At 42.6% G+C, this 27,081-nt stretch overlaps 1 protein-coding gene across 3 annotated transcripts in view; it reads right to left on the bottom strand.

The window, feature by feature from the left end:
• Positions 1–24,253: 24,253 nt before the first annotated feature.
• Positions 24,254–27,081, bottom strand: part of LOC126236128 (glutamyl aminopeptidase-like) — a 470,917-nt gene continuing 468,089 nt past the window's right edge. For 2 of the 3 annotated variants that reach the window (XM_049945205.1, XM_049945204.1), the window contains exon 17: positions 24,255–24,733. In XM_049945205.1, the coding sequence (XP_049801162.1) occupies positions 24,581–24,733 (153 nt within the window). In that variant the 3' untranslated portion in view covers positions 24,255–24,580. Of the gene's footprint in view, positions 24,734–27,081 lie in introns of all 3 variants that reach the window. The other variant, XM_049945203.1, reaches the window with a different exon arrangement.

Below are 27,081 nucleotides of genomic sequence, written 5' to 3'. Positions count from 1 at the left end.
ACTTCTACCATGATTCGTGTATTTTGATCCTTTGAAGCAAGGAATACAGACATTTTTGTAAAAACTGTGATTGCTTTGCAGTGTGACTATTTTGAGCACAAAATCTTTCTTCTATGATGTCTAGTCAACTTGTTCTCAACAGTATTTACGTGAGAATTCCTGACAAATGAAGCCGATGAGATTAGGACACGGACACTTAAAATACATTTCGGCCGGCGAAAGGCAAACAGGTGTTAACCGATACATATCTTTCATGTGCCAGAAATTTCTACAGAGACACTCCACTGGTGAGTGAAGCGTGATCGCCATGAATCATTTGGTACATCTACAGCTTTAATAATGCATTAGAAAGTAACTGACACCTGTAATTAGTTTACAAAATATGTACACTATGTGATCAAAAGTATCCGGACACCTGGCTGACAATGACTTACAAGTTCGTGACGGCTCCATCGGTAATGCTGGAATTCAATATTGTGTTGGCTCACACTTAGCCTTGATGACAACTTCCTCTCCCGCAGGCATACATTCGATCGGGTACTGAAAGGTTTCTTGGGGAATGGCAGCCCATTCTTGACGGAGTACTGCACCGAGGAGAGGTAGCGATGTCTGTCGGTGAAGCCTGGCACGAAGTCGACGTTCCAAAGCACCCCAAAGGTTTTCTATGGGATTCAGGCCAGTCCATTACAGGGATGTTAATGTTATTGTCGTGTAACCACTCCGCCAAGGGCCGTGCATTACGAACAGGTGCTCGATCGTGTTGAAAGATGCAATCGCCATCCCCGAATTGCTCTTCAACAGTGGGAAGCAAGAAGGTGCTTAAAACATCAATGTAGGCCTGTTCTGTGATAGTGCCACGCAAAACAAGAAGGGGTGCAAGCCCCCTCCATGAAAAACACGAGCACACCCTAACACCACCGCCTCCGAATTTTGCTGTTGGCACTACACACACGCTGGCAGATAACGTTCACTGGGCATTCACCACACCCACACCCTGCCATCGAATCGCCACATTGTGTACCACGATTTGTCACTCCACACAACGTTTTTCGACTGTTCAATCGTCCATTGTTTACGCTCCTTACACCAAGCGAGGCGTCGTTTGGCATTTACCGGCGTAATGTGTGGCTTATGAGCAGCCGCTCGACCATGAAATCTAAGTTTTCTCACCTCCCGCCTGACTGCCATAGTACTTGCAGTGTATCCTGACGCAGTTTGGAATTCCTGTGTGATGGTCTGGATAGATGTCTGCCTATTACACATTACGAACCTCTTCAACTGTCGGCGGTCTCGGCCAGTCAACAGACGAGGCTGGTCTATACGCTTTTGTGCTGTATGCGTCCCTTCACGTTTCCACTTCACTATCACATCGGAGACAGTGGACCTAGGGATGTTTAGGAGTGTGGAAATCTCGCTTAGATACGTATGACACAAGTGACACCCAATCACCTGACTACGTTCGAAGTCCGTGAGCTTCGCGGAGCGCCCCATTCTGCTCCCTCAAGATGTCTAATGACTGCTGAGGTCGCTGATATGGAGTACCTTGCAGTAGGTGTCAGCGCAATTGAAAAACGTATGTTTTTGGGGGTGTCCGGATACTTTTGATCACATATTGTGTAATAACCATAATACATAAATCGTCTTTACAGCGGCAACATCTCTTTGTTACTTTTCGAACCTCATGTGTCACTTCATGAAATATTGGATACTTAAATTTAGACATCTGTACTACTTATTAGCGCAGACGGAAGCTGGTATCTCGTCGTTGGTCGTACAAATTTTTAATTGACCTTATTGATAGAGCGATGTGAGATCCTGTTGATCTTAACGAAACTACTTTGATAATAGGAGGTTGTAGTTTTCGATAATTCAACTTCTGTACGCGGAGATCTGATGTCAATTTGAAAGAAGATTCCTTAAGTACCAACCACACTGCATAGAGGCCCCTATAATCCTCTGCCAGTTCCTTTCAGATTGGCAATAGATCTGTATCACTCTGTGCAAGACAGCTACACGTTGCAGAACAACAAACAAATGCACTGAAGCAGGAAGAGCTACACATTGTCAGAACGTCATCAAGCTCCAATATTTTCATGTCCATGGGATGTGTTGTTTAACATTTTATCCATAGGCAATCCTATTTTCAGTACAGAAAAAAGTCATGTCTTCGATGAAGAATGGTGTTAGGACATGATGGATACTGGGTATGTCGAAAGCCACTGGAACTTCTCGATTGAAGGAAAGTTGAATCATTGGCTCGATCGTAGGATTGTTCGACTACTCTGACGAATAGCTGAATGACGGTAGCTAGAATCTGGGCAGAGATTATAGACAATGTGTCATCAGGAACCGGCAGGGACAGGTTATTGGAAGCTGAATTGATATCTGAACTGCCAGCGTCGTTTATCGCACGCACTTTACCACAGACAACAGAGACGTGCATGGTATAGAGCACTGGTTCCAAATCTTGGGGTAATTACTCCCTGAGAGGTGACATGCAATTCTCTGAAGGGTAAAAACAAAGGGCTTCAACTATATTTCAGTCATGAAACCAAACTGTTTTTATTAGATCATTACTAGTATCACTGTTTCATAAGACTGTAATGCTGATTATACAACTTATTTTTTTCCAGATACTGGAATTAACGTGTGAGACAATGTTGTCAGAGTTGCAGTTTGTATAACAGATATATGAACAACATATTAATCATATAATGCACTCTGTATGCACATACACTCCTGGAAATTGAAATAAGAACACCGTGAATTCATTGTCCCAGGAAGGGGAAACTTTATTGACACATTCCTGGGGTCAGATACATCACATGATCACACTGACAGAACCACAGGCACATAGACACAGGCAACAGAGCATGCACAATGTCGGCACTAGTACAGTGTATATCCACCTTTCGCAGCAATGCAGGCTGCTATTCTCCCATGGAGACGATCGTAGAGATGCTGGATGTAGTCCTGTGGAACGGCTTGCCATGCCATTTCCACCTGGCGCCTCAGTTGGACCAGCGTTCGTGCTGGACGTGCAGACCGCGTGAGACGACGCTTCATCCAGTCCCAAACATGCTCAATGGGGGACAGATCCGGAGATCTTGCTGGCCAGGGTAGTTGACTTACACCTTCTAGAGCACGTTGGGTGGCACGGGATACATGCGGACGTGCATTGTCCTGTTGGAACAGCAAGTTCCCTTGCCGGTCTAGGAATGGTAGAACGATGGGTTCGATGACGGTTTGGATGTACCGTGCACTATTCAGTGTCCCCTCGACGATCACCAGTGGTGTACGGCCAGTGTAGGAGATCGCTCCCCACACCATGATGCCGGGTGTTGGCCCTGTGTGCCTCGGTCGTATGCAGTCCTGATTGTGGCGCTCACCTGCACGGCGCCAAACACGCATACGACCATCATTGGCACCAAGGCAGAAGCGAATCTCATCGCTGAAGACGACACGTCTCCATTCGTCCCTCCATTCACGCCTGTCGCGACACCACTGGAGGCGGGCTGCACGATGTTGGGGCGTGAGCGGAAGACGGCCTAACGGTGTGCGGGACCGTAGCCCAGCTTCATGGAGACGGTTGCGAATGGTCCTCGCCGATACCCCAGGAGCAACAGTGTCCCTAATTTGCTGGGAAGTGGCGGTGCGGTCCCCTACGGCACTGCGTAGGATCCTACGGTCTTGGCGTGCATCCGTGCGTCGCTGCGATCCGGTCCCAGGTCGACGGGCACGTGCACCTTCCGCCGACCACTGGCGACAACATCGATGTACTGTGGAGACCTCACGCCCCACGTGTTGAGCAATTCGGCGGTACGTCCACCCGGCCTCCCGCATGCCCACTATACGCCCTCGCTCAAAGTCCGTCAACTGCACATACGGTTCACGTCCACGCTGTCGCGGCATGCTACCAGTGTTAAAGACTGCGATGGAGCTCCGTATGCCACGGCAAACTGGCTGACACTGACGGCGGCGGTGCACAAATGCTGCGCAGCTAGCGGCATTCGATGGCCAACACCGCGGTTCCTGGTGTGTCCGCTGTGCCGTGCGTGTGATCATTGCTTGTACAGCCCTCTCGCAGTGTCCGGAGCAAGTATGGTGGGTCTGACACACGGGTGTCAATGTGTTCTTTTTTCCATTTCCAGGAGTGTATTTTATACATTGTATCATGCAATTATTATTAACATTGAACATGTACATCACATATTACTTGAATATCTCTTGAAAATGCCTTCCCACAGCATATGAGATATAGATTCATTATTCGTTTCGCAACAGTAAACGAATTAAAAGACAGGACAACACAGCAGTAACTTTGTAATAGATACTACACTGCTATAGGGCCTACATATTATTATTATTTTACTGCGCACGCATTTTAATTTGGTGGATTTCAAATGGGGTGAATACTATGGATGAAACAAGTGTCGGTAGGGAGAAAAGTATATTTTGGTACAAATATCTACCCACAGTGGGATAGCTTTCTTTTTTGAGAAGGCGATGTAGTTATCACACGTGGGCATCGAGAATTGCGTCATCATTCCGTAAAAAAACATTATTAGAAATATTTAGTGCCAGCTGTCTGATTGAATCATCAGTTTATGATTTAGGAAGACATCTACAAAAACTAAATATCATTTATCTTTTGTAATTTTAAAAATAAAAGTACTCAAATAAAATTGTCTTTCATTCTAAAGGTTATCTATAATGGTGGGGTCAGGATATGGAGCCAGGTGGGAGGGGAGGCAGGAGAGAAGGATACTAAGGTACTAACCGACATCTGATTACATCCGGGGGGGGGGGGGGGGGATATGGTCTGTCAAAGGTTGGGAACAACTGGTACAGAGCCAGAGTTTAGCGATGGGTCTCACTTCTGTTTATTAGTTATTTATTGCAGTTACATCTGTGCCAACGCATTATTAAGTATGCACGGACCCTCCCGCCCGAGGTTCGGGAAGCTCCCTCGGGCATGAGTGTGTGTGTGTGTGTGTGTGTGTGCGTGTGTTAGCATAAGTTAGTTTACGTTAGTTTAAGTAGTGTGTAAGTCTAGGGATCGATGACCTCAGCAGTTTGGTCCGTTAGGGATTTACACACACACACACGCACACACACACACACACACACACACACACATTATTAAGTTCTGCCTTTAGTTGATGAAGTTTATTTGCACTGATGATGAACATCACAGTGTCATAAATGAGAGAGATTCTAATACACTCCTGGAAATGGAAAAAAGAACACATTGACACCGGTGTGTCACACCCACCATAGTTGCTCCGGACACTGCGAGAGGGCTGTACAAGCAATGATCACACGCACGGCACAGCGGATACACCAGGAACCGCGGTGTTGGCCGTCGAATGGCGCTAGCTGCGCAGCATTTGTGCACCGCCGCCGTCAGTGTCAGCCAGTTTGCCGTGGCATACGGAGCTCCATCGCAGTCTTTAACACTGGTAGCATGCCGCGACAGCGTGGACGTGAACCGTATGTGCAGTTGACGGACTTTGAGCGAGGGCGTATAGTGGGCATGCGGGAGGCCGGGTGGACGTACCGCCGAATTGCTCAACACGTGGGGCGTGAGGTCTCCACAGTACATCGATGTTGTCGCCAGTGGTCGGCGGAAGGTGCACGTGCCCGTCAACCTGGGACCGGACCGCAGCGACGCACGGATGCACGCCAAGACCGTAGGATCCTACGCAGTGCCGTAGGGGACCGCACCGCCACTTCCCAGCAAATTAGGGACACTGTTGCTCCTGGGGTATCGGCGAGGACCATTCGCAACCGTCTCCATGAAGCTGGGCTACGGTCCCGCACACCGTTAGGCCGTCTTCCGCTCACGCCCCAACATCGTGCAGCCCGCCTCCAGTGGTGTCGCGACAGGCGTGAATGGAGGGACGAATGGAGACGTGTCGTCTTCAGCGATGAGAGTCGCTTCTGCCTTGGTGCCAATGATGGTCGTATGCGTGTTTGGCACCGTGCAGGTGAGCGCCACAATCAGGACTGCATACGACCGAGGCACACAGGGCCAACACCCGGCATCATGGTGTGGGGAGCGATCTCCTACACTGGCCGTACACCACTGGTGATCGTCGAGGGGACACTGAATAGTGCACGGTACATCCAAACCGTCATCGAACCCATCGTTCTACCATTCCTAGACCGGCAAGGGAACTTGCTGTTCCAACAGGACAATGCACGTCCGCATGTATCCCGTGCCACCCAACGTGCTCTAGAAGGTGTAAGTCAACTACCCTGGCCAGCAAGATCTCCGGATCTGTCCCCCATTGAGCATGGATGAAGCGTCGTCTCACGCGGTCTGCACGTCCAGCACGAACGCTGGTCCAACTGAGGCGCCAGGTGGAAATGTCATGGCAAGCCGTTCCACAGGACTACATCCAGCATCTCTACGATCGTCTCCATGGGAGAATAGCAGCCTGCATTGCTGCGAAAGGTGGATATACACTGTACTAGTGCCGACATTGTGCATGCTCTGTTGCCTGTGTCTATGTGCCTGTGGTTCTGTCAATGTGATCATGTGATGTATCTGACCCCAGGAATGTGTCAATAAAGTTTCCCCTTCCTGGGACAATGAATTCACGGTGTTCTTATTTCAATTTCCAAGAGTGTATGTTCCGTTACCATGTATTCTCACTTTGTTTCCCAGTTTAAGATAAAGAAACTTTCTCTAGAGCTGACGATATTAGTTTTGATGATAGGGGAGCTTGTTTACCTTCTCTCAAAACTATGAATTTCTAACAAAACCACAGTGAGATATTATGGAAGAAATAGCACTGACATTCGAAGTATTGAAAATAAATCCATGATTGTAGTGGTTCTATCAGACAACCGTCAACCACTGCCACCATCAGATTATACTTGAAACATCCGTGTTCGCGTGAACGTGCCAAAATAACGCGCAGTTGGTGTCGTCCTTGGGACCGTGTCTCGAATATCGTGTCGCAGAACAGCCGTCGGCGTGACTCAGATATTGCCACTACGATAACACAAAACAGGTGGCAGGGAAACATTGAAAGACACTTGAGCCAGTGTGGTATTCAGTTTGTTATCAGAGGAAAACGCGACAGGTTGACATGTCTCCTGCTGCCTGGTAGCTCGCATTCATAGATTCGCAATCATTTCCCACTGCATGTTGAACATAGTGACAATCAAATGCTGTCATAGGCAAATTCCTTTTTCAGTTGTGTGGCTGTCAGAGGAGGAGGACTGCGGATTGTTCACCGGATATATTTTTTTCGGTGTCATCGATTCCGTGTGTACTCTAAGTCAGTGAGACAAACTATTTTAGAAGGACCATTAGAGCTCCAATAAAATAGTGAACTGAGATACCGCACAAATGAAACCATCCGATTCAGATTAATTATTTCAACAAACCGAAGTAAAATAGTTGAAACGGCCCAACTGGCAACTGGAAGAAGTACATAAAACTCATGTGAGAGTGGCTGTACGACAGTGTAAAAGCTGCTCCTTCCAAAAACCACTTCACTCCATTATCCATTGCTAGACAAATCGAAGTTAACGTGCTGCATAGAAACACTGCACGAACGTACTGGGTAATTAAATATTTTCAGGAATTTTGAAGAACACAACAACAAAGGCCTCTTACTTTCCAGCGCCTGTTATCCAGCAGCGCCGGGTGGGACTAGTATGGTACTTCTCCAATTTCGCGGAGAACCAATCATACCCCTATATATAGGCTATTATTACATCAGGTCGCCATTCTCAGAGAATTTTTAGAGCTATTACAAACTCACCACAGGGGACCCTTTCTGTTATCATCTAGTGAAATCGCATGGTTAAATGTGACATCGTTTTACCAAGTGTTTGCGCATCGTTTACCTGAGGCGGGATGTGGGAGCCAGCCCGTAATCTACATCGATAGATGTGGCAATCGAACAAAGGCGTAGGTTATAAACCATTAATTTTTCGATGTATCTTCCACGCTGTTTATACCAAAGTAAGAGCAGTTACATAAAGTTCAGCATTCGTCCGCATTAAAAATAAAATTCAGAACTGTTCCCTGAATGACTGCGAGGCACAATGGTACTGAAATCGACTCTCCAACTGACGACTGTTTCCCTTTAGGTCAAGTGCTGGCTTCTAGTTCCACACTCCCGTGTGTTCACATTTCCAGCGATACGTGACTCAGGAATAACGTGTATTAGAATATATTCATCCATACTAAGCAGTTTGCTTATTTGCAACATCATACAATGTCTGAAAAAGAAAATAAAAAAAAGACTGCTTGCTAGACTAACTACAGGGGTTGACAAGAATATGGAAACACCATGAACATAACACATTACCATGGCTAATACGGCGTAGGAAAACCGTTGGCATTCAAAACAACTTACAGTTGTCTTGGGCTGGTAAGTATAGGTCCTGTATGATTTTAAAGGGAATCTTATAGCAGTATTACTGCAAAATAATGGCAAGTTAAGGTAAAGATGATACTGGAGGATAGCGATCACGCGCCGTTCTCTCCAAAGTGTACCACAAAAGCTTAACAATATTGAGATCTGGTTACTGCAGTGGTCATGGGAGATGCAATATTAAATCCTCATGCTCACAAAAGCATGTCCTGAACGATGCGAGCTATGTAGACAGAGGCGTTTCGTCTTGGAACACAGCATAAACTATTGGGGAACGAACATTGTACCATGGGATGACCTGATTAGCCAGAGTGGTCACATAATCCTTGGCAGGAATCCGGACTTGCAGAATAACCACGGGACCGATGGGATACCACGAAATGGCTACCCAAATCATCATCGAGACCCTGCCATGATTCACTCTTTGGACGTAAACTCGGTGAGAAGTTGTACACAGTGTGAAACAAGACTCATCAGAGCAAATGAAATTCACCCATTGCTTCATAGTCCAAGTTTTATGGCTTTGGCATCATGTTTTCCTGTTACGGGCATTTGCACCACTGATGAGTGGTTTTAGAATTCCAGCTCGCCCTACAATTTGCACCTTATGGAGCTCCCTTCGTGTTGTTTTGGTTGTGGCAGGGTTCGCGAGTGCGACATTCAGTTCAGTTCTTCAGTGAGTTTTGAAGCAACCGTCCTGTTCTCTCTCGTCACAGTCCTCTTCAATTACCGTCTGCCACGATCACTCACACACACTTTCGCCCACGTTGTGACTTGGCGGACGATGTTTTTCCGCTTCCCCTGTATACAATATACAGTGCCTCTCATAAGTTTTGGGACAAACATTGTGTACAATATGTTTGGGTATGAAAGAATTTATGAGGGTTAATACGGAAATAAAAATGTTCGTCTGCAAGTTGTACATGTAATTATAGGCTATGAAAAGTGCAATCACGTATGTTTGCTTGTTCACAACAGAATAAGACCCATTTCTTACTGCGAGATATGAAACTCTGCACTTCATAAGTTTTGGGACAAATGTGCCAGTGTGCATATATCTGTTACTTCCTGCGATGTCAGTCGTAACCTGTCGAGAGCTCAAAGGCAACACAAGTGTGTTTGTATGCAATAGTACGTAGAGGTAAAAACAGCACTTTTGAACAGAGGCAGTTAGTAATATTCCACCACGAAAAGGGAAGAACATGCCGAGAAATAACAACGTTATTGAATATGAAGAAAAATAATGTAGGGAACATCGTCCGTCGATATACATACGAAGACAGGATAGAAAATCTGCCATAGACAGGCCATTCAAGGATATTTGTAAGGAGAGAAGAGAGGGCACTAGTACTAAAGGTCAAGAAAGATCCACGAATCACAGCCAAAAGAATTTCCATTTAGGCTGAGGAAGAGTTTGGGAAAAAGACCAGTCCTAGCACAATCAGACGAGTACTGCACAGAGAAAATTAGCATGGGCGAACTGTTGGAAGGAAGCTTTACATCAGTCGTGCCAATAGGAAGAAGAGACTGCTATTCGCAAGGGAACTCGTACAAAATTCGCAATGGAATCAAGAAATTTTTTGGCATAAACCAAAATTTAACATATCAGGACCGGATGAACGAATCAAGATCTGGTGGCGGCTCAACAAAGAGCTGGAAGAAAAAAAAAATGCAAGCTACAGTGAAATATGGCGGGGGCCATGCTATGGTTTGGGGTTGTATGTCGCCCTAGGGAGTGGGTGAGCTGGTCTTCATTAACGAAACACTGTATACCTGCAGATTCTAAGGAACAATTTGAAGAAGAGCGCAGAAAGTATGGAGATTGGAGACTGTTTCAAATTTTATCGGGACAACGACCTCAAACATAGCGTCTGTATTGTACGGTTGTGGCTCCTGTACAACTGTCCAAAAGTTGTCAGTCCCCTTCCACAAAGTCCGGACATGAACTCCATGGAGAATTTATGGGATGCGTTAGAATGAAATATTCGAGAAGTCCCCATACAGTCCAAACAAGACGCCAGGAGACGACTGCAAGAAGAATGGGAAAATAAAAGTATTTCGTACTTACAGAAGCTTGTACAAAGTATGCCTAAACGGCTAACACAAATGTTACAACGTCGCGGTAGAAGTACAGAGTACTAATTCATCATTATTTCCTAGATTTTGGTTTATTTCTGCACTTTGTCCCAAAACTTTTGCGAAGGCAAATCTATGTTATTTCACATAAATATAAAATTATTTGTATTTTGTAAGTCATTAAATGAAGTAAAATGTTCAATTTATTGCTCTGTGGATATCATTCTGTCTATTGGAATAACAGCCGGCCGGTGTGGCCGAGCGGTTCTAGGCGCTTCAGTCTGGAACCGCTCGACCGCTACGGTCGCAGGTTCGAATCCTGCCTCGGGCATGGACGTGTGTGATGTCCTTAGGTTAGTTAGGTTTAAGTAGTTCTACGTTCTATGGGACCGATGACCTCAGAAGTTAAGTCCCATAGTGCGCAGAGCCATTTGAACCATTTTTTGAATACACACACCAAAAAAAGTTCTGTATCACCTCGGTTCAGAGAGTTTCGGAACCAATACAGAAAATTCGAAGAGAGATCAACATAAACATCATTTCCGCAATTTTTATTGCTCATGAAAACCACACATTGCATGTTGTACCACCATTCAGCGGGACCTTCAGAGGTGGTGGTCCAGATTGCTGTACGCACCAGTACCTCTAATACCCAGTAGCACGTCCCCTTGCATTGATGCATGCCTGTATTCGTCGTGACATACTATCCACAAGATCATCAAGGCACTGTTGTTCCAGATTGTCGCACTCTTGAACGGCGATTCGGCATAGATCCCTCAGAGTGGTTGGAGGGTCACGTAGCCCATAAACAGCCCTTTTCAATCCATCCCAATCATGTTCGATAGGGTTCATGTCTGGAAAACATGCTGGCCACTCTAGTTCAGCGATGACATTAGCCTGAAGGAAGTCATTCACAAGATGTGCACGATGGTGGCGCGAATTGTGGTTCATGAAGACGAATGCCTCGTCAATATGCTGCCGATATTGTTGCACTATCGGCATTCACGTGTCGTACAGCCGTAACGGCGCCTTCCATGACCACTAGCGGCGTACATCGGCCCCAGATAATGTCACCCCAAAACAACAGGGAACCTCCACCTTGCTGCACTCGCTGGACAGTGTGTCTAAGGCGTTCAGCCTGACAGGGTTGCCTCCAAACAGGTATTCGACGATTATCTGATTGAAGGCATATGCGACACTCATCGGTGAAGAAAACGTGATGCCAATCCTGAGCGGTCCATTCGGCATAATGTTGGACCCATCTGCATGGTGTCGTGGTTGCATAGATGGACTCGCCATGGACGTCGAGAGTGAAATTGCGCATCATGCAGCCTATTGCGCACAGTTTGAGTCGTAACACGGCGTCCTGTGACTGCGCGAAAAGCATTATTCAACATGGTGCCGTTGCTGTCAGGGTTCCTCAGAGCTATAATCCTTAAGTAACCGTCATCCACTGCAGCAGTAGACCTTGGGCGGCCTGAGCGAGGCATGTCATCGGCAGTTCCTGTCTCTCTGTATCTCCTCCATGTCCGAACAACATCGCTTTGGTTCACTCCGAGAAGCCTGGACACTTTCGTTGTTGAGAACTCTTCCTGGCACAAAGTAACAATGCGGACGCGATCGAACCGTGGTATAGACCGTCTAGGCATGGTTGAACTACAGACAGCACGAACCGTGTACCTCCTTCCTGGTGGAATGACTGGAACTGATCGGCTGTCGGACACTCTCCGTCTAATAGGCGCTGCTCATGCATGGTTGTTTACATATTTGGGCGGGTTTAGTGACATCTCTGAACAGTCACAGGGACTGTGTCTGTGATAAATAGCCACAGTCAACGTTTATCTTCAGGAGTTCTGGGAAACGGGTCGATGCAAAACTTTTTTTGATGTGTGTAGACGACACCCTTCTGATCCCACCAAACACAGAGCATTGTCTTATTTCCAAAGCGATTAATTTTTCAATGGATGTCGATGGTATGCTTAGAATCACCCCTGATTTACGAGGCTTAAAGGATTCTCAAAATATATCCATTTTTCATCACCTGTCAGTATTCGATGGAGAAACGACTGTCTTTTATATCTGGCGAGCAGCATTTCACAAGTGCTCTTCCGATTTGCTTGCTGTCATTCATTCAGTTCAGGCGGAACCATTTTTCCCATTTTCTGCACCTTTCCCATAGCTTTCAACCGAAGAGAAATGGCTTTCTGCGTCACATTCAATCATCCCGCAAGTTCTGTTGAGTTTAACTATCATCTCAATCCAATAAGGCCAGCAATTCGTTGTCTTCGAACTTTTTCGGTGGTTTCCCGCGATCGTCGTTTCTCACGTCAAAATCACCGCTTTTGAATTTTTTGAACCACTCGAAACACTGTGTTTTCCCAGGAGCATGTTCGCCGAAAGCTTCGACAAGAATTCGATGAGATTCTGCAGCAGTTTTCTTCCAATAACAACAGAAAACCAATGCTGTCCGCAAATCGTAGTTCGTAGACACAAAACTCGACATGTTTCCGGGTTTGAAACAGATACCGATGTATGGAACTTGGGTTACTGCATGTTGAAATTCGTCGTCTGCCGTTACCGGAAGCAGATGGCGCTGCAGACGCGGTCTGACGGGCCCTACACTGGCGGCTAGCATCTTCCATAGGGAAACTCCTGCTTCTCACTTCTACACCTGTATGTACAGGTGTGTCTTGAGCAGCGGAAGGAATGAATTCAGACGCGCTGTAGACTTATATTGTTTCTTTTTCGAAAGCTAGGCTCCCTAATTGAATATATTTACATGCTGACTTGGAGTATCACTCTCGTTTTATTTGTATTAGATTTCGTATATGTCATACGAGGTTCCACGCAGAACGCAAAATAAGTAGTAAACTGTTCGCCCACTGCCAATGAGATAATCAATTTTGATTAAAGGCGTTACAATACGCCAAGGCACTGTTCAAGGTCGAAAAACAGTCGCACACTAACACTCCAAGACAAACAATTAATTAGAATTGCAAACATACGCTTTTTTTTCAGGGCTTGTATAGGTAGATCTGAAGAAGATAGCGGTATCCTCCTCGTCATTTCTAGCCTCTGCACAACCATGACGATAAGTAGCAATTACACATCATTCTATGCCTGTTCCAACTCCTAGCTGTATACTCACTAGCCAAATTCTGCCTACTGTCATTACATAACAGTTTCCCTTATATTCATGTTCTCCGTTTCGTTCAGGCAAGCACGGGTAGCGCCACTTCGTTGTTGTAGTTACTAGTAACACACAAAAGGCAGCAGGTGATGATCATGGAACAGATGGGGAACTTGACTGAATATAAGCATAAGAACTGTCACACGATCAGTCAGATATCTTATAATTCGATGCCGTTCACGGGGATAAAACACAGAAGACTAGAAAGAAAAGCTGAAGAGATACTGAACCGTGATCAATTCAGATTTGGAAAAGATGAATGAATCTAAAAAACATGCGTAACACCATAGTCTTGGAAGCAAGAACAAATAATACACTACTGGCCATAAAAATTGCTACACCAAGAAGAAATGCAGATGATAAACGGGTATTCATTGGACAAATATATTATACTAGAACTGACATGTGATTACATTTTCACGCAATTTGGGTGCATACATCCTGAGAAATCAGTACCCAGAACAACCACCTCTGGCCGTAATAACGGCTTTGATACGCCTGGGCAAACAGAGCTTGGATGGCGTGAACAGGTACAGCTGCCCATGCAGCTTCAACACGATACCACAGACGTCAAGAGTAGTGACTGGCGTATTGTGACGAGTCAGTTGCTCGGCCACCATTGACCGGACGTTTTCAATTGGAGAGAGATCTGGAGAATGTGCTGTGGCATGGCAGCAGTCGAACATTTTCTGTATCCAGAAACGCCCGTACAGGACCTGCAACATGCGGTCGTGCATTATCCTGCTGAAATGTAGGGTTTCGCAGGGATCGAATGAAGGGTAGAGCCACGGGTCGTAATACATCTGCAATGCAACGTCCACTGTTGAAAGTGCCTCAATGCGAACAAGAGGTGACCGAGACGTGTAACCAATTGCCATACCATACCATACCATCACGCCGGGTGATACGCCAGTATGGCGATGACGAATACACGCTTCCAATGTGCGTTTACCGCGATGTCGCCAAACACGGTTGCAACCATCATGATGCTGTAAACAGAACCTGGATTCATCCGAAAAAATGACGTTTTGCCATTCGTGCACCCAGATTCGTCGTTGAGTACACCATCGCAGGCGCTCCTGTCTGTAATGCAGCGTCAAGGGTAACCGCAGCCATGGTCTCCGATCTGATAGTCCATGCTACTGCAAACGTCGTCGAACTGTTCTTTTTCTTGCAAACGTCCCTATCTGTTGACTCAGGGATCGAGACGTGGCTGCACGATCCGTTACAGTCATGCGGATAAGATGCCTGTCATCTCGACTGCTAGTGATACGAGGCCGTTGGGATGCAGCACGGCGTTCCGTATTACCCTCCTGAACCCACCGATTCCATGTTCTGTTAACAGTCATTGGATCTCGACCAACGCGAGCAGCAATGTCGCGATACGATAAACCGCAATCGCGATAGGCTACAATCCGACCATTATCAAAGTCGGAAACGTGATGGTACGCATTTCTCCTCCTTACACGAGGCACCACAACAACGTTTCACCAGGCAACGCCGGTCAACTGTTGTTTGTGTATGAGAAATCGGTTGGAAACTTTTCTCACGTCAGCACGTTGTAGGTGTCGCCACCGGCGCCAACCTTGTGTGAATGCTCTGAGAAGTTAATCATTTGCATATCACAGCATCTTCTTCCTGTCGGTTAAATTTCGCGTCTGTAGCACGTCATCTTCGTGGTGTAGCAATTTTAATGGCCAGTAGTGTAACAAGATATTTTCACGTGTTATTTGGATCTAGGAAAAGTATTCAGCTATGCAAAGGAGATCCTGGCACATAAACTCACACTATACCTCCTACGGGATTTATCCTTTGTTTCGTCTAACCGGAAACTGTTTTAAGGAAGGCGACTATGCTAGAAGGAAAGAAAGAAGATTAGAATTCAATGTTCCGTCGACGACGAGGTCATTAGAGAACAAGAGCTCGGATTGTTTCAAGAATGGGAAAGGAGATCGGCAGTGTCGTTTCAGAGGAACCGTCTTAGAATTTGCCTCGGGCGTTTCAGGGAAATCACGGATCGCTCAAAAGTTGCTGGACGAACGGGGATTTGAACAGCTGTCCCAGATATGACAATGCACCACCTCATTCGGAAACTATGCCAGAACATCGGTTCCAACATATCTCCAGGACTGACAGACATATGGTACCAAGTACGCATACTTCGAAAGCAACAGCTAACCGGAAAAAGGTATCACGCAAACATAAACCAAAACCCGAATCAGGAAGTAAAAATTCTTGCTGTTGGTTGTCTCGCTGTCGTTCATTCCATCTGTAGACGTCAGTAGCGTATGGTAAAAAACACACTTGAATAGACGATAAAAGCACTGTAAATGAAGACGTACTAAATACAGTTTCCAAAATGATGTTCCGATAGTGAAACAAGGGCGACCAGGTTTGCGGGCGGCAGGTTGCGTCAGTCATGGTTGTTAAGTTCTAGGGAGAGACGCTTACCAGCTGTTCTGACATAAACGTCACAACTAGAGCCCAGGTAGTACGCGGAAAGGTGGCAACCTAATCTCGTGGTTGCATCATCTGTTCAAAAGGGACGGCTGAAAGGATACCTTTAGAGTACGCAGAGCGAGGAAAGCAATTCTGTTTTCCCCTTTATCGCACAAAACCTGGAGATCATAGTTTCACAGTAAATAATGTATATGTTTGCATAAAACATGCCATAGAATTTTTATTTGTCTCGAATTAATAATGCATGGGAAACTAAGTGGCTCGGTTATGCTGGACTCATGTTCTAAAAAAATGCAAAAGATGAATGTGAACAGCTGAACATTACTCTAAAACATACTGATATCGATATTAATCTGCTGAAATTATGGAAACAGAGTTCTGGAGTTATAAGAGTAACATATTTAATAAAAATGAGTAAAAGAGCTATAATTTACACCATTCGTAGTGGGACTGCATTGCTTAGGAAATGTCCAACAACATGGTACATTTCTGAAGGCACTGGGCTTGTTCTTGGGAAGATTAAGGTTCAAATCCTTGTTGGGCCTTCCTACCTTAACTTTTCCATAGTTTCTTTAAACCACTCCATTTGAATGCTGCTTGATCCCCTTCACAAAGTGATGCCAATATCCTACTCAACAACTGATCAGCTGAAATAGCATTGAATTTCCTTGCTATGGGAGGTTGAATTCATTATTAGAAAGCACTGTAGGTCTACTAAACTTGTAGCCGTTTCCTGGAGGTTGCGGCAGAGAGCGGAAGCACCAACACAACATATCTGCTTCTCTCTCTCTCTCTCTCTCTCTCTCTCTCAAGGAACAGTAAGAGACAAATTCTATTTATAATATTAAACTAATATAATATTAAAAAAGCATAAAAGTAATTTTGGTGGGACATCAGAGAATCATAAATATTCTTTAATTAGTGCAGTGCTGTAATATGCATGCTGGGAATGGTAGGAGTAAGAGTCGGAGGGGGAGGAGGAAATTAGTTTTTAACGTCCCGTCGACAACGAGGTCATTACAGACGGAGCACAAGCTCGGATTAGGGAAGGATGGGGAAGGAAATCGGCCGTGCCCTTTCAAAGGAACCATCCCGGCATTTGCCTGAAGTGATCTAGGGAAATCACGGAAAACCTAAATCAGGATGGCCGGACATGGGAATGAACTGTCGTCCTCCCGAATGCGAGGAGTAAGAGTCATGTTCTTCATATAATGCTGCAAACGCAAGAATGTTTTGAGCTTACTATGAGTCAAAACTGCTATTTTCTTTACTAGCTTAGTTGTTGGATTTCACAATCAAGACAGTACTTAGGCTTGTATTCAAAGGTATGCAGGGCTGGTTGGGGTGCATTTTTCCACACACACCGCTTATCATTTTGCCCCCCTCCCTCCCCGCTTTCCCCACGAATAGTTTCACCAAAGTAGGTTTTCGCTACTAATTCTGATACGCACTGTAGACGATGCAAATGTTGCACTTGGGCACCTGTCTCCCTTCGGCGTCTTGTATCACTTGGGTCTTAAAATGGCCCTGAAGATATGCATGGTTAAATGTTTCGTAATATAATGTAATATGGTATAGGTTCGTGTAGTAGTAACAGGGTATGATGCCAATGAAGGTTCATTCATTTTCACATAAAAATTCAGACATGCGCAATGTAGCTACAACTGCGCGCAACAAGTCGACATGACCACTACTGATTTAAATCACTTGTTTATTGCAGAGGACAACAAGAATACCATTTATCCAGAGTCTTTCGAATTTTGTCGATTGAGGACTAGGGTGCGGAGATACTGCAGTTACATACTCCAAGGGATATGTGCATTTTAACATTGTTTCATGAGCTGTCCAATGTCAACGAAATGCTTCAGTCTATTTCTCGTTACAACCAAAAGCTTTTGTAAAACAGAATTTTCTTTGTATATTTCTTACAATGGTCCCAAATTAATCTACTGCAATATTCAGTTTAATGTAGACAACATTCCATTAGAACTACTGACGGCCTTGGGAGAGCAAGTCCTGACAAAACTCTACCATCAGGTGAGCATCATGTATGAGACAGGCGAAATACCCTCAGACTTCAACAAGAATATAATAATTCCAATCCCAAAGAAAACAGGTGTTGACAGATGTGAAAATTACCAAACTATCAGTTTAATAAGTCACAGCTGAAAAATACTAACACGAATTCTTTACAGACGATTGGAAAAACTGTTAGAAGCCAACCTTGGGGGAGATCAGTTTGGATTCCGTAGAAATATTGGAACACGTGAGGCAATACTGACCTTACGACTTATCTTAGAAGAAAAATTAAGGAAGGCAAACCTACGTTTCTCGCATTTGTAGACGTAAAGAAAGCTTTTGAGAATGTTGACTGGAATACTCTCTTTCAAATTCTGAAGGTGGCAGGGGTAAAATACAGGAAGCGAAAGGCTATTTACAATTTGTACAGAAACCAGATCGCAGTTATAAGACTTGAGGGTCATGAAAGGGAAGCAGTGGTTGGGAAGGGAGCGAGACAGGGTTGTAGCCCCTCCCCAATATTATTCAATCTGTATATTGAGCAAGCAGTAAAGGAAATAAAAGAAAAATTTGGAGTAGGTATTAAAATCCATGGAGAAGAAATAAAAACTTTAAGGTTCACCGATGACATTGTAATTCTGTCAGAGACAGCAAAGGACTTGGAAGAGCAGTTGAACGGAATGGACAGTGTCTTGAAAGGAGGATATAAGTTGAAAATCAACAAAAGCAAAACGAGGATAATGGAATGTAGTTGAATTAAATCAGGTGATTCTGCGGGAATTAGGTTAGGAAATGAGACGCTTAAAGTAGTAAGGGAGTTTTGCTATTTGGGGAGCAAAATAACTGATGATGGACGAAGTAGAGAGGATATAAAATGTAGACTGGCAATGGCAAGGAAAGCGTTTCTGAAGAAGAGAAATTTGTTAACATCGAGTAGAGATTTAAGTGTCAGGAAGTCGTTTCTGAAAGTATTTGTATGGAGCATAGCCATGTATGGAAGTGAAACATGGACAATAAATAGTTTGGACAATAAGAGAATAGAAGCTTTCAAAATGTGGTGCTACCGAAGAATGATGAAGATTAGATGGGTAGATCACATAACTAATGAGGAGGTATTGAATAGAATTGGGGAGAAGAGGAGCTTGTGGCACAACTTGACAAGAAGAAGGGACCAGTTGGTAGGACATGTTCTGAGGCATCAAGGGATCACAAATTTAGTATTGGAGGGCAGTGTGGAGGGTAAAACTTGTAGAGGGAGACCAAGAGATGAATACACTAAGCAGACTCAGAAGGATGTCATCAAACCAGTCTCAGGACTGAAGACCACAACAACAACAACAACAACAACAGTGTATGTTGCAAATATATCAAAAGATGAAGAATAACTAGTATTCTATTAGTTTCTATTGTCAGTAGTGTTTCACCTACGTGGAATCATAGGCATGGTTTCTGAACCTTGCAACTGTAGAGGAAATCACATCCACAACACTACTGTGATTAATTCTAGAGTATTGTTTCAGTGTTTAGAATCTTTATTGAGTAGGGATGACAACAATCATCAGCCTAATTCAGAGAGATGCTGCAAGTTTTGTGAAAGATCAGTATGGCCCCTACAAAAATCTAATAAAAATAGTTTGGTAACTTAAATGGGAATTCTTGGAAGAAAGGTGACATAGTTCTTATGAAACCCTATTGGGTAAATCTAAAGAATCTATATTTGAAGAATGATTTGACACTATTCTGCTGCCATCACTGCACATCTTGTGTAGGGTTCATAAAAATACAATAAGAATGGCTAAAGCAGGTACAGAGGCATATAAAGCAATTGTTTTTGCCTTTCTCAATTTGTGAATGGGATAAGAAAGATGAATGATAACATTGGTATGGTATACTATCTTCCATGCATTGTGCCATGGGTTTCATAATATATATGTTGAGACTACTGGAAATCTGGGTTTGAATTCTGGTATGGTAAAAATTTTTGGTAGCCAATAATATATTTATAACATAGCAAATCTGGCATGTCTGGCCAGTTTGAACTGCTTTCATTCTGTGTCTGTGCATCTTCATTAATTTCCTCCCTCTCTATCCAGTCACTTAATTTCTGTGAATTTAACTCATTTCACATACATACTTTGTAACAGGGTAAAGGCACAGTCTCCCACTGACCCTGTTACCTGTGCTGCTATTCATGCACACCCCACAGGGAAACTCTAACAGAAGTGTTTGGAAATCGTAAGTGGAAACATCAATGACCATGGAAGTTTATGTCATACCAAGAGGCATGCTCACGCAGCCTAGTGGTTATGGCAACTGCCTGCAATAAGCAGGAAGTCTGTTCAGGTTCTGAATCAGACACAAATTTTCAGTTCCCACTACAAATGCACTATCTGTTAAATTTTATTATGTTTTGGGATAAAATACAGCTAGTTACAGTTACCTTTAATATTTCTAGATCTGCAAACACTTTTCACCATATTTTCCTAACTGAACCTTGCAATACCTCATGTGCTGGTGTGTATCATTTAGTGCAGGGCCGGCCAGAAATTCTGCACATGTGAAGGTGCTGCAAATGTGCATCTCCCTGGTCACAGCATGCACACTTACCAAACACATAAACAGAGAAACAGAACTGTCACCACTCATTTAGTATATGTCTCTAAGCACAGATGTCGCCGCTTCGCTTTACCCACTAGCAGGGATACACTGTACCTGGGGCACTCTTGTGCTCTCTTCACAGTGGGCAATGTCATCATGGGAAGGTATGGCACTGCATACAAACATCACACAAATGGTGCATAAATATGCTGGATTGGTTGTAAGCCCATAATTTTTAAGCATGTATACATACCTTGAACAACCAGTTTAATACCAGAGTTTTCAGATAACAGTGTTCGCCTATGTAACATGGAGCAGGATGACGCACAGTTAGTAAATAACAATTTTAAATTAGAGAAAGAAATCTGAAACAAGATTATCATTGGTGATGAGGAACGATAAAGTTAATATTGGGTACAGAAACATGGCACATTGACAAATTCAAGCAGTCGTGAAGATTTTTGTTATTAATACTTGATCGAAACCCTGAGTTATTCATTTTCATTACAGAGAAAAATCTTTCACACACATAAGTAGATCTGAGCATGGACATAACTCTCGCAACTTCATGATGCAGGAGTGGAAGTACTTGCTGTGGAAAATTTTTGTAGAATTCTTTTGTACGTCTTACTGCAAAGAACTCGACCTTCAGCCGTGTATTGCTCTGCAGGTCGATCAGCTTCATCTGTAGTTGATTCGAAGTATATTCAACTGATGCTGAAAGTGGCTATGCAAAGCAACAAATGATAGGAGACACACTCATAGCACCTATAAATCATGCTTGAAGTTGCTCCTTAATTTTTACAATTATTGGCACGTATTCTTGAAATCTGGCACTTTCGTGGACCAAACCTAGAGCAGGGGAATGCGCAGTGTTTTCAGACAATAGTTGGCTCTTCCAAAGAGCAAGCCTCCTTTTCAAAAGCATTTACTTTTTTCATCTTGTAAGAAATTAAATTATTTTCACCATGCAAATTGACATCCAGGCTGTTCATGCAAGATGTAATGCCCACGAGTAATGCAAGGTCTGATATCCAGGAAGTGTTTTCTAATTTTAGTCCACTCTTTCTCATCTCATGCAAGAAATGTACTGTGGCCAAACATAAATTAAAAAATCTTTTTAGCATTTTACCTCAACTGAGCCAGCATACTTCGGTATAGTAAAGTATGTCCCCTTCCTCCACTCCTAATTCCTCCAATAAATGCTAAAACTGGTGATGCGTAAGCCCATTTGTCTTCAGATAGTTTTCAGCATGCACAAGGATTTGCATGATGTTTTTTAATGTTAAAGATTTTGCTCAAAGAGTCTCAATGTAGAACGTAGTGAATTCTATACAACGTCTCTTCTGTGCGTCTGAGCTTTTTGCACATCAGTGCTATGAGTCCTCTCTGATGGCCTCACATTGCTGGTGCTCCATCCATGCTCACTGAGATTAACCAATTTCAATCCATACCGACACCATCAATTGCTTGCTCAACAGTTTGGAGTAAGTCTACACCTGTCATAGTCCCTTTCAAAAGCACTAAGTCCAAAACGTCCTCTGTTACTTGCAGAGCATTATTGAAACCTCGTATATGTATTACTGTGTGAGCTGAATCTATAAGATATGTTGCTTCAGCCAATGCAACACAGGAAGTAACAAAGTTCTGAGCCTTATTTATTACCTGCCTGTGCACATTGCTGGCCATAACACTCACACATAGTGTCACTGTTTGGACAGGCCGATTTCTTGAAACCTGCTAACATTTGTGGGACACAAAAGTTCTGCATCACCAATGTGACAGCCTTTCACAAATTCCCCTCTGGAAAATGGTTTCCCACATCTTGCTATTCTTAATGCAGTTCTGAAACTTGCTCACGTTGCAGATATACTGGAAAATTGAAAACAATATGTAGTACAGTAAAGTAGAAATGAATTTAACACAAGAAACGAAGGCTTCAAGAGGTGTCAGTTATTATAACTTACATTAAAATCCTGTTGATATGCCTAATCCATTTTCTTAAGTACACTTAATTTGGCTTGCCATTCTACACTGTTCCAGTACACAACACTTGTCTTTATGAAATGAGTTGCGAGTCTTTCAATTGTGAGTTTGCGCTGGCCACCTATTTTTAGGCATCACAGCAAACACTATGAGATTTCACTTACTGCTGTAAAGAAGAATTGCAGTTCCCAGTCATGTTTAAATGACTGAGAATACAGATCTCCTGTTCATTGCTTTTTTGCAATACTCGCCATTTCTCAGTACATCTCAAGTAAGGCTAGTCACCAGAGGGATGCAATACAGTGTGCTTCAGTCCTCCTGGTACCACGTAAACAAGGAAGCAGAGCCATTGCTGCTCGTTTGGTACATGTGCCTAGTCCCAGATGTCGCTCTTCTGCTTTGCCCGCGGCTGAGATGTGTGCACCCGTGCCGCACTTTCTCCCTTATGCACAGTATGCGGCATTTGGCAACCCTTCATTTAGTGTGTTGCTGCAACAATACAAGAGCATTATTCAATCACTGCTGGAGTACTGTTTATTCTTCACGTTTTGCTACCCCTCTTTACATATGACTAAAGTGAATATCACATTAGACTAATATAGGTCCATTCTACATTCTATTGAATCCACTTTAAAAACGCCTTTTGTCTGCAATCAGAAACCAGTGAACAAAATGAAAATGTTCTTAAATGAACCATAATATGAGACAGAAAATGGAACAGTATGGGTATAACGCGGAAAAAAAAAACTGAGACAATTTAGGCCTCTACAAGCAGGATTAAACTTTAAAAGAAGTTACCACATTACATGAAAACAGTAAAAATGTAAGGAACTATAAATTAGCTCCAAAATGTATCTCTTCAATAAATTGTACAATAGCACTGATGAATACATACTATCCTATATTGTATGTGGATGAATTAGATATTAAGATTTTGATGTTGATTTTCCAATATGCCAATTTTATTTTGTGTGTTGTAAAAACTTTGACCATTATGTACACAGGCTATTGAAAAGTATATAGGTGTCTCAGCACTGTTTTAGGCTTGTATGTATTTTAGAAATATGATCTATGTATACTGCTTCATGTTGTAAACTTACGATGTATTGCATGACTTTATTGTTGTATTACACCCATAATATCATCAGAAATATGTTCTCACAGTATCATTCCGATTGTTAACTGACTTGTCCAATATCTAATTGTACCCATGTACACAAAAGACAAAAAGGATCAATAAATAAAATAAACCAACATTTTCTCTTAACATGAGGCTATATAAAACATGTAAAGAGCAGTACTTGTTTAGGCTAACTGCAGGTTGCAGAAGTGAAACTATAAATATGCACTGAAACACCAGAAAAATGCACCTGAAACTTTTAGTTTAAGGAAAATTTGAACTCAGAGCTGGAAATCTATCTTAAATCATGTATTGCAAACCAATTTCTGTAAATAAACAAAGCCAGTATTAACTTGCTTATATAAAAATATAATCACAACAAAAATTGATTGATGTACAATAATATTTACAGAATTATTTAACAACACTGAAGGCAGCACTGATGCAAAGACATTGATACATCTCAAATGTCTTTATGATCTGAATGATCATTAAACATATTTGAAAAATGTTTTGAATCTGCAGTTCTCTGACAATAGTCACAAATGAAACATCATATATTTACATTACACAGTGTTTCATCTGCAGCAGGTAACATCACATTTCTTTTTTACAAGGTTCATTTGAATTTTTTTTAGTTAAATAAAAGTTAAACAACTACTTAAGTTGTTGTATGTGGTAGACATAATGTCTGTAGCACTTAAAGCTCCGTAGACTGTCAGCATTTATTTTTCAAGATGGAATTGGTTTCACAGAAAGCCACATTTTGATTGTGTCATGATAGCTACTAAGCCACTGTATATTTCCTTCAACTGTCTCAAGTGCCTGACTGCGTGCTGCTGTTCCAGCACCAGCCTCTGGATACTTTTCGAAGAATGCTTTCATCTGCAACAACCACATGAAAATGAATAACTGCTATACACCAACATAATTTATAAAATATAATAAGACAACCCCAATGGTTTCACTCACTGAAATAATATTTAGAAGAGAACACACACACACACACACACACACACACACACACACACACACACACACACACACACACACACACACACAGAGAGAGAGAGAGAGAGAGAGAGAGAGAGAGAGAGAGAGAGAGACACCTACATTTTCAATCAGACCACAGTACTGGAAGAATCCAACTACATTGTGCACAAATATAGTGTTTTGAAGGACAATACAAGTTCAAAAGCAAAGTTGAAACTTTTATGTATATGAATGTCCACTGAATACTCTACTATATACTGAGCAATTGTTTCAGCTCATTCCTTTGTGTGAACTTTACTGAGAAGATTATTAAGTGAATAAATGATAATTTACTTCATGTACCTGTTTTAAATCATACTGTAATTTGTTTACCCTTTGCTTTAATAAATTTATAAAAATAATCTCACCATCTGGATTCAATGATAGATGACTCCTGTTAGAAACATGAGATGCAACAATGTTAACTGTTAACAGGGCCCTATCAATACAATTGTAGAGAACACTTATTTGTTGATGAATATCAATATAGAAAATCATGTTATCTAGAGCTTGTGTAAGCAAAAGTAGTATATGACAGTGCAGTGATAGTGTATTGATAATACTTTGTACAGTTTAATGTTAAATCCTTTTTTTCATTTTTTAATGTAAACTTTGATTCATTTTACATTTCCAGATTTTCCTCTATGATGGAAGCTGTGTGGTGTGGTGTGTGAATGAACAAATGAATGAAAAAACAACTTCCATATATTTTATTTTGCTCCATTAGATCCCAAGGAAGCACCCGAATAAGAGTTTTTTTTAACTTCTTTGTGCTACATATAGCTTTATAAGCCATGCTGTTGTCATATACACAGTCATTTAATTTTTAACCTGAATAACTACTGTATTTACACTAGTTTTAATGGCAGGATTATTTTACTTCTCTTGCCACTGAATCTCTTGATTATTTATAACATAAAATAATTAATAAATAGAAACTGTTTATTCCTCTCATTTTTTCAGTATTCTCCTTACTTTAAGTTTTACATTTTTTGTTTACTATGTTCACTTTTGAAAAAGAAGAAAGTTAATTCTCGTACAGAAAAGTGCTGTATCAGGCTCTGTTTAACTCTTTTTGCCTTTCATTTCATTCCTATTTCACCTTCTACCCGGTTGTTTTTCTTGTGTTGCTTCTTGTTACGGCCCATTTGCTGATCTCACAGTTAATTCAGTACTCATTTCTAGTTTCATGAAGGACACACAGTTCATCAGTCCTTATGAGTTCTCTATTTAGTTTGGATATCAAAGACTGAAAACTTTTCTGACAATGTCAGTTCTAAGGAGGTGAGATGGCATTTTTGGTATTGATCTCCAGTGTTTAGAAGTTGTTTGAATTAAAAATGAAAAGCACAAAGGTGTGGATGTTTCTTAATGTTGTAGAATATCCATGAGTTTGTGTTTTGTGTTTATAGTTATGAATTTATTCTACCAAGCATTGATGAAAGAATCAATAAACATTATTTAAGTTACCATGTTATTTACTAAGTTCTGGCATACTGGAACAAGCTCCATAGTAGTTGTTGAGGTTTGAGTGAATTCATTTGGATGCACATAACAGACTAGTTTATCTCAAAATGGGGTTCAAATCAGTTCTTTGGATAGGTCACTTTAGCAAATACATACCGGGTGATCAAAAGGTCAGTATAAATCTGAAAACTGAATAAATCATGGAATAATGTGGATAGAGAGGTACAAATTGACACACATGCTTAGAATAACATGGGGTTTTATTAGAAGCAAAAACATACAAACGTTCAAAAAATGTCCGACAGATGGCGCTTCATCTGATCAGAATAGCAATAATTAGCATAACAAAGTAATAGAAAGCAAAGATGATGTTTTTTACAGGAAATGCTCAATATGTCCATCATCATTCCTCAACAATAGCTGTAGTCGAGGAATAATGCTGTGAACAGCACTGTAAAGCATGTCCGGAGTTATGGTGAGGCATTGGCGTCGGATATTGTCTTTCAGCATCCCTAGAGATGTCGGTCGATCACGATAGACTTAAGACTTCAGGTAACCCCAAAGCCAATAATCGCATGGACTGAGGTCTGGGGACCTGGGAGGCCAAGCATGACGAAAGTGGCGGCTGAGCACACGATCATCACCAAACGACGCGCGCAAGAGATCTTTCACGCAATATGGGGTGGAGCGCCATCCTGCATAAACATCGTACGTTCCAGCAGGTGTTTATCAGC

This window comes from Schistocerca nitens, chromosome 2 (assembly GCF_023898315.1).
Source record: "Schistocerca nitens isolate TAMUIC-IGC-003100 chromosome 2, iqSchNite1.1, whole genome shotgun sequence".
In the NCBI taxonomy this organism is placed as follows: Eukaryota; Metazoa; Arthropoda; class Insecta; order Orthoptera; family Acrididae; genus Schistocerca; species Schistocerca nitens.
This window is presented reverse-complemented; position numbering and strand designations above follow the sequence as displayed.